The sequence below is a fragment of the Myotis lucifugus genome, unplaced genomic scaffold (genome assembly GCF_000147115.1).
Source record: "Myotis lucifugus unplaced genomic scaffold, Myoluc2.0 scaffold_1435, whole genome shotgun sequence".
In the NCBI taxonomy this organism is placed as follows: Eukaryota; Metazoa; Chordata; class Mammalia; order Chiroptera; family Vespertilionidae; genus Myotis; species Myotis lucifugus.
This window is the reverse complement of record NW_005872483.1, coordinates 7,212-15,741: the sequence shown is the minus strand read 5'-3', so window position 1 is coordinate 15,741 and position 8,530 is coordinate 7,212. Positions and strand designations below refer to the sequence as shown.

The following is an 8,530-nucleotide window of genomic DNA, read 5'->3' as shown; positions in this document are numbered from 1 at the left end:
TCAGGTGAGCACACTGCGCCAATCAGTTCTGACTGATGGGGCCAGTCACATGGTTTACACCTGACCCTGGAGGCAGAGGCAGTTTCACTTGGAGGGGACTGTGGGTGAGTCAAACTCCATGGTTCGGCACCCCTGGTCCAGGGGCACCCAGGGGAGGGGGGGAGCTGGCACCACCCTTGGGTCCCTCCAGAGCTGCTGGGAGCCTGGGGCTGGTCCCAGGGGAGATTTCCTGCCTAGAATTAGAGCCCGGAGCTCACATCTCCCATTAGACCCGAGTCCCCGGATTCCCCGTCTCCCACGGCTATGGGGGAGCTTTAGACCCGGAAGCGAGAAGCCTTCTCCTGTCTCACCCGCTGGGTATTGGGCTCACAGAGCAGCTGTGCCCTCTGACCCAGAGGGAGCCTGGGAGCGAGGCCAGCATGGATCCTCCCGGACCCCGCATGGAGGCAGACATTCCACCTGGGGATCTGAGCAGGGCCCTCCTGGGCAGCAAGTACAAGTCCTTCTCCTCGTTCTTCAACCTTCTGAAGCCCGAGCTTCATCCCCGCCTGGTGTCTGTGCACCCAGGGGATCAGGGCCCCCAGCTTTCTCCTGCCGGGAAGGCACAGCCCAGGGGAGGGGACGCCCCAGGTCTCCAGTCAGAGTGTGAGGGGCTGTGCTGCCACCTGGAGAGCGGCCGTTCAGTGGGGCCACTGGTGGCAGAGGCCAGGGGGGAAGAGGAGAGCATGGGACCCGCCCCTTTAGAGACCAGGCCCAGGGCACACTAGGTACTAGCAGAGGGATACGCTGAGGAGGTTAATTTTTTAAAAAGACTTAATTTAATTTTTAGAGAAATTTTAGGTTTATAGAGACATTGAGAGGAAGGTACAGAGATTTCCCATATGCCCCACCCCCCACTCACCCAGAGCCTCCCCCATTATCAGCATCCCTGTCCAGAGCGTGTATTTTTGTTATAACGGAAGAACCTACATCAGCACATCATAACAACCCACAGACCTTAGTTTGCCCAAGATTCGCTCTGGGTGTGGTGCATTCTATGAATCTGGACACATTATAATGACACGTATCCATCCTTACACTGTCACACAGGAGTTTCCCTGCCCTCAAAGTGGAGGTGATTCATTTCAATATTTAACCAGGGGCAACTTGAGCCATGGCAAGTTGGGCCCGGGAAGATAATTTAATTCTATGTGGTCGTCACAGATGGGTGAGGAGTTGACCTTTGAGTTAGAAAAAGAAAAATAAGCCCCATGGCTCAGTGGTTGAGCGTTGATCTATGAACCAGGAGGTCACAGTTCGATTCCTCATCAGGGCATATGCCCAGGTTGCAGCTCAATCCCTGGTGTGGGATGTGCAGGAGGCAGCCGATCAATGATCCTCTCTCATCACTGATGTTTCTCTCTCTCCTTCTCCTTCCTCTCTGAAAAAAAATATGAAAGAAAAACAAAACTTCTAAAAAGGAGGGCTGGCTGAAGGAGGTAGGAGGCACTGGAAAGGTGCTGGGAGATGTTTATGCCTCATCAGGGGATTCAAGGACAGAGGGTGGGACTGCACGGGAAGTAACCGTGTGTTTCTTTTTGCACCATGAGAGTAAATGAGTGACGGCTGCTGAGCACAGTGGTCAGTCTACAGAGAACAAGGAGACAATCCATTGAGCACCTGCTACAGGCCGGACAGGGCCTGCGGTCCTCCACCCACCACCTTATCTGATCCTCATGATGCACCTTCGAGTGGATCACGGCCCCCGGCTCAGAGAGGAAGGGACTGAGGCTCTGAGAGTCCAAGCTTTCCCCAGGTCACACGGATAGAAAATGCTGGGTCCCCACCTGGTGCCCAGGTGCTTCCGTTCTGCTTTAGGCGCCACAGAAGCAGCGGAACCCCTCCCTGGAGGTTAGGTAGGTTCACGTATGAATTCCTCAGTCTGGTCACAATCAGTCCACCCTTCAGCCAGTGAGAGAGGGACAGTGAGAGACAGAACGACAGGTTTCCCGAGAGCTCAGGTAAGAGGACAGGACTGTGTGAGGTCTTCTCTACAGCGGCTTCTAACGTGGGGTTTTGTGCCCCTTCAGGCTGTCACTGGTGTTGGGATCGCTTCTTCATGACAGAACAGGCGAGAGCAGCCACAACTGCAGCTCCAAAGGTCACACTTGCTCCGGTCACGAACTTTTCTGCCTGAAAGTGAGCAGCCCAGGTTCAGAGTCCACAGCAAGTCCAGGCAGGTTCTCCCTCCCACCAAAGGGGCTGGAGGCCACACTCATGTTCCAACCCCCACCCCCCACCTGGGGGCCTGGCCTCTCAGAGATGCTGGCCTTGTCCCAACAACCCTTTCCCTGGGAAGCCGAAGGTGTGACCACTTGTTAGTGCTGGGCTTGTCCGGAGGTGTCCTGACAACTGGCAGGTTGGAGTGATGGGATCCTTCTGTGTGAGCCTCCAGGGTGGGGCCATTTGGTCCGTACGGGGGCTGGGTAGGGGAGGGGGCTTCCTGCCTGGGCTCCTGGGGCCAGAGCTCTGGGGTGAAAGTGGGAATGACTTTGTGGTCTAGTCTACCTCTGCAGAGGGAGGTGGTGGCAGGGATGAGGGAAGAGGATGGGAAACCATGGCCTCAGGAAACACTGTGCTCTGTGTACTGTTCCCAAGTACAGCCTGGAAACTTCTATGTCCAGCCTCACCTCAGCCCTGAACCCCAGACTCACACGTCCAACTGCTACTCAACAGGTCCACCTGGATGTCTAACTGGTCACCCAACACCCCACCTGAGCATCAAATCCTTAATTCCCCTCCCTAACCTCCTCCTCCCCTCATCTCCTCCATCCAGGCTGCCCATCACCCAATCACAGGGGCTGTGAGCCCTGGAGGTGCTGTGGTTCAGCAGAAAGAGCTGGGAGGACTGGGGATTGAATCCTGCTCCTGCCTCTTACTAGCTGTGTTTTGCTAAGAGAGGAAAGAGGAGAGCGGTAAGGATGTGCCCAGACCTTACAGAACATGTCCTCGAGCTCTTACATGGGCCACAGGCCTTGAGCATCCCTTGCCCGAGGGCTCTCTGGGGCCTAGGAGACCTGTCATGGTCCCGGGTTGGACCAGACTTTCCCTGAGAGCTCACAGGGCATCAGGAGCTGCCTTTAGGGTGGGTCTTAGAGGCAAAGGATCCTAAAGGGATAGAGGTGGCCAGAACCCCAGAGGTCCTCCAACATCCCTCCTTCTGCACATGGGGAAACTGAGGCCAGAGAGGAAGTGACCTGTTCAAAGACCCCAAGTGGATTAAAAGCAGATGTGAGATTTGTGCTCAAACATCCTGACTCCCAGCCAACAAGACTCTGAGAGCTCCCTTCTGATTTATTGAGGGTAATTGTTGCCTCTACCTTGTCACCCCAAACCCAAGCAGACCTCCAGAAGGGAGAGGGAGCCCCCCAGAGAGAGCCTTACCTGCGGGCTGCGGGCCTTGCCGTATCTCAGATCGGTGACAAAGTGCTCACAGTTCCTGCTCAGAACACTGTAGGCCAACTCCTTACCGACCATCTCCTCTGCAGAACTGATAATCTTGTTCACGGGCAGTGGTGAGTACTCGTGGTCCAGGTGGTTGTTGACCCGATAGCGGCAGCCCCCCACCACGTCACTCAGGAGCTCCCTTTTCACCATCCCTCTGCTGCTGAGCACGGAGAAGAGGCTGGAGGAGCCAGCCCCAGGGTACTCATCTGGAACCAGACACAAGAGTATCAGGAGCTCAGGGGAGGCCTGGGAGGGAGAGAGGATTCCAGGCAGGGAGGAAGCAGGAAAAGAATCCGCTATTGAGCTTTGGTGTCTGTCCCTTCACCAATGTGATTGGAGGTTTCAGTGATTTTGCTCTTTTCCTTAACGAGCTGTGAATGCTTTTCATGTTCATCAATGTTGTGATGGTCAGTGGCTGCCATTGTGTTCCATTGTATGAATGGACATCATCTAGTTGACCAAGTCCCTATTATGGGCTGGTCCATAGCTTAGCCATTGTAAACAACGGTAGTAAAATGTATTTGTTCATCTTTGCGCTTGTGTGTTTCAGAAAGAGATCAAAGTTGTTTTAGTCCCCACTGTGTTTCAGACACTCTGCTGTGCAAATTTCATATATTCCCTCACTTATTCTCCTTCTGAACGTCATGGTAAATTCTCTCATCTCCATTTGACAACCGATATCTGACCCTGAGGCATCATCAGCCTTTTCTGGCAGCTCTGGCCACACGGAGAGTCCACACAGCGCTTCCAGATGGTGGCGTCCAAATCCCATTGAGCCTGGAGCCCGGGTTTTGCTCTCTAAGAGGAGGGAACTAAAGAGCACGCGAACCAGCAGGCTCCTTTATGTGCTGAGTCTGAGGCTGAGGCTGCACTGAGCACCCGTCCTTGAGGAAACACCACCTGCACTCACACAGCAGGACCCGGTCCTCACACTCACACCCTCTGTTCCCAGCCTCCTAAGTGTCGTCTGCATTAGGTGGGTTTCGCTTACTATTTGCCATCCATTCTGACAGTTTTCCACTCTGTCAGTGTAGGTGACAGCGTATAGAACCTGGTCAGTGACAAGCAGATTCTTCTGATCGTGAGACGGTTTCTGTCCAGCGAGAACGCAAACGCTTGCTGTCCGAGGTGTGGGTGCCATTGCTCTGCAGGGCACCAGCCCCTGTGCTCCCAGTGCGCGGTCTCATCCCAGCACCTTTCTCTCATGGACGATACACAGTGTGGGGCCTGCCTGCTCCTCTGACTGGCTGTCATCCTGCTTCTGCTGTCCCTGCGTCCATCAAGGTTCCAGGTGCTCGTGTGCGTCTGTGTGAGACTCTCTGTGATGTGTGACCTGGGAGAGCTGCTCCGTGGAGGGTGTTCAGGAAACCCTCTCAGGACGCCCTGTTCTGTGACATCCTCTGAGCAACAGGACACAGCACTGAGAGGCAGTCCCTTCCTGAGAGCGGGACACCCAGAGACGCTGCTGGTTTAGGGAAATCTGTTTGCGCACCCAGCTAATGGGCCAGAGCTGGAGAGTGTCCAATGTGGCCCAGCCCGGCTTCCCTATGGCCCCCAGACCTCTTTCCCTGCTGAGTCAGGACCTGAGGGACCACTGAGATGCCCCCAAGAGACACGGATGTACAGTGAGCACAAGCCCTGCCCAGGGAGAACTCAGAGAGGGTTCCCAGGGTGGCATTTGGCTTTGAATTGTTCTCATTAGGCTAATAAATCTTTGGTAAATCGTACTTTCAACCCCCCTTACCTGGGGGAGCCAGGTGGATCACATAACCATCACCCACATAGAGGGCCCAGTGCGAGTAGCCAATTCGGTAAATCTCAATCAGGTCTCCAGGCTTGGGCTCTTCAGGAAACTGCGAAGAAACAGCCAGGAAGGTGAGACAGATTTCAGGGAGCTGCAGAGACCCGGGCTGGGAGCTGCAGCTGGGCCGGGGAGTCCACGCTGATGCCTGGTGAGCGTGTGGAGGGGACTCTGGCCCCCTGTGAGGCCCTCAGCCTCTGGCGCTGTTAGAGGTTGCCCTTGGGGAACTGGGAGCCTGGAATCTGGTTGCCCCGAGGGAGGGAAGCCTGGAAACATGTGCTTTGGGAGAGTCAAGAATTGTCCAGAGAGTGTGTGTAGTGCATGCGTGTCTGTGTGTATTGTGCACATGTATGTTTTATGTGCTGTGTGTACATGCACACACATGAGGATGCAGAGGAGCATATGTGGGTGTATTGTGCACATGTCTGGAGGGTATGCAAAGCCCCTTCCCGGAGGCTGGGCCCAGGCCCATCCCAGCCACGAGGGCAGCTGAGTCTGAGCTTCTGCCTCACACGCTGCCCGCAGGTGTCCACATGCCTGTGGCCCTGGCTGTGCATGGCCCACAGGCTCCTCCTCACACTCTGCCCTCCAGCCCGGTGCACCCGCCCTCGGAGATGCCGACCTGAGGGACAGGAACTGACAGCCTAGTAAGGGGACTGAGCTCTGAGGAGGCCCTGGTGTGGCTGCCCAGCATCCGGAGCTGGGTGTGGGGAGGGGGCAGACGGGGCTCACACACTCAAGCAGCAGGCTCTGCTGGCACGTTCCCCACCATGACTGCCACCCTCCCAAGCCCAGGGGAAGGAAGCAGCACCCACTTGCTCACCTGGGGAAACAGGATCAGAGGCAGAGGGACGTGCCCAGGGACACTCAGCTGGCAGTGGCCGCACGGGGTCTTCTCTGTCTTGTCTCCTCCTCATCCCCTTTCCTCCCTCCCTCCCTGCCTTGCTCACCTCTCTCTGCTCCTCAGTGTCCTGCCCAGGGCACCTCTGCTTCATGATTAGAGAATTTTTCAACTTTTCTGTGTCTCTGTGTCTGACCTCAGCGAATGAGAAACCTCCTGCAGCCCTCACCCCAGGCGGCCCAACCTGAGGCCAGGGCTCCGCTTCCCTTTGCCCCATTCCATGCCGGTGCCCAGCAGCCCACACGCACCCTGGACGCTTCTCCTGATTCACTTCCCCGTCCACCTCCCGCCCATGACTCGGTCCAGGGCACCCAGTTCTGGATTTTGTGACCCACAGTTTCCCACCAAGGTTCTTGCCTCCTGTCCCTTCACCTCCACATCCAGTCCCCCAGGACCCCCGGTGTCCTTCCCACATGTCCCATCTGTCCATGACCCTCCTCTGGCCTCAGGGCACAGGATGCCCCTGGGCAGCCACAGCCCCTCCTGACTCTTCCCTACCCTCCTCCCCCTCCCTGTCCTCAGCACCCCCCCACCCCCGCCCCACCCCCCGCTCCCCCGGGCTGGCTGAAGGCCTTGCCTTTCCCTCCCCACAGCTCCCTCTGGCCTCTGCTCCTCTGCACCCCAGCTTCTCTCTGCCCCCAGTCCCTGCCCCACGCCCACTCCTCCTCTCCTCCCCAGACAGACCCCTCCTCTGAGGAGCTGCCCTGAAGGCCCAGCCTGGCTCAGATGCCACGCTCAGGGTCCCCAGCCCCGGGACTGCCACCTCCCCCCATGTGATCATGCTCTGCTGTGGTCCCTGTGCCTGTCTCACCCCCTCTGGGCTTTGAGCTCCATCAGGGGGTCCTGTGTGCTCGGCCCCCCTCCCTGCAGCTCCTGGGTCCTGAGAGGGGCCTGGTTTGGAACAGGAGGGAAGGACCTGTGGGAGCAGGAGGGCTGGAGGGCCAGGGGGCCAGGGCTCAGGCCAGGCAGGCCCAGAGCTGGTGTCCTTCTGGGGGAGAACAAGGGCATTTCTCACTCTGAAGGGAAATGTTGGATTAAGGTGAGGCCTGGGCACTGTCCCAGGAGCAGGCAGTGAGCTGGGGCCTGGTCTGGGGGAGGCAGTGGTTCCCAGGAGCAGTGAAGTGGGTGGACTGAGCTCTGGAGGGTGCAGGCGCCTTCCCGGAATCGCCCCACTTCCTGTAAGAGCCCCGCCCAGCTGGCTGCTTTCCCTGCACACCAGGCGCTGGGCCTGCCCCTCCCAGGACCCTGTGTAAGTCTGGACACCAGGGCTAATGGGGGCGGCTGTCTGCGTCGGACGCTGAGAACCGAATGAGTGGCATCAGGCAGACTCCTGACTGGGATGGAAGGAGGAGCGAGAACAGAGGGGCTGAGGAGGCATGAACCCGAGCAGCAGCTGAGGCCCACAGGCCGGGACCCACTGCTCCCCAAGTCCCAGGTCCCCCATCAGCCCACACTCCAGCTCCTTCCCCAGCTCAGGCGGGCACAGCCCAGACACCGCACATCCTCCCCCATGGCCCCCGACCCCACACGGTGCCAGACCCAGAGCGGGGCTCCCTCTGCCCGAAGACCTCCCAGTCCTGCAGCAAAAGAGACTTAAACAACATACAGGTCTCCATGGAAGCCTTAGAGACAGCGCTGGAGTTACCAGCAGGAGCACAGCCCCAGGCCTTCATTTATACCAGGGAGCTGCCCTCCCCTGCAGAGCCGGTTCTAGAAAGTTCTGGGGACTTACCGAAGCCATTGTTCACCAGGGCAGGGTCTGCTTTCTGCTCCTAGGGCAACAGGTTTTATACCCGAGTGGACACTTTCGCTTTCACTTTACTTTTTTGTTCAGAAGGACTGACCACTAAAGGGTTAAAGGGACTCAGCGTTTTTCTAAGAGGACAGGCCCACGACTTCCCACCTCAAGGCCCGGCATGGCTGGGCCTGGGAGCCGCCTGGAAGCGGTGAGCATCGGAGGGAAGCCTTACCCCTGCCCTGCCCTGGACACGGGCTCCCACTGCAGGACGGGGCATGGGAGGCCCAGCTGTCAGCCCCAGGCCCGCGTGGGCCCTCATCTTATACCCGCCCCACGAGGACAGGAGCCACGGGCAGCCTTCGGGGGGGACCCACGGGAAGGCCTCAGCAGGCGGGAGCCTGGACCTCGGGGAGCCCAGGGCTCATGGGTCTCGGGGTGCATGTGGGCGGGAGAAGCAGAACTCCCCTGAGAGCGGCTTCCCCAGCCTGGCCGGCCGCTGTCCCTGGAACAGGAGGCGGAGGCAGGGCGCAGGCTCAGCCCAGCAGCTCCCGGGAACCAGGGCCCAGGCTTTTCCATCCTGTGGTCCTGCGTCTGCTGCGATGTG

General features: G+C 58.1%; 1 protein-coding gene across 2 annotated transcripts; it reads right to left on the bottom strand.

Annotated features, from left to right (window-relative positions):
- Positions 1 to 931: 931 nt before the first annotated feature.
- Positions 932 to 8,007, bottom strand: LOC102439222 (retinoic acid receptor responder protein 3-like). 2 transcript variants are annotated; one of them, XM_014449813.2, is made up of 4 exons: positions 7,921 to 8,007; positions 5,231 to 5,339; positions 3,424 to 3,692; positions 932 to 2,172 (listed from the first exon to the last, which is right to left on the bottom strand). In XM_014449813.2, exons 1-4 carry the CDS (start codon positions 7,927 to 7,929, stop codon positions 2,074 to 2,076), a joined length of 486 nt encoding a protein of 161 aa, XP_014305299.1. In that variant the 5' UTR covers positions 7,930 to 8,007; the 3' UTR covers positions 932 to 2,073. The 2 variants fall into 2 exon arrangements, with proteins under 2 accessions (XP_014305299.1, XP_023604253.1); XM_023748485.1 differs by lacking the exons at positions 932 to 2,172; positions 3,424 to 3,692 and adding an exon at positions 3,705 to 4,886.
- Between the last annotated feature and the right edge of the window lie 523 nt (positions 8,008 to 8,530).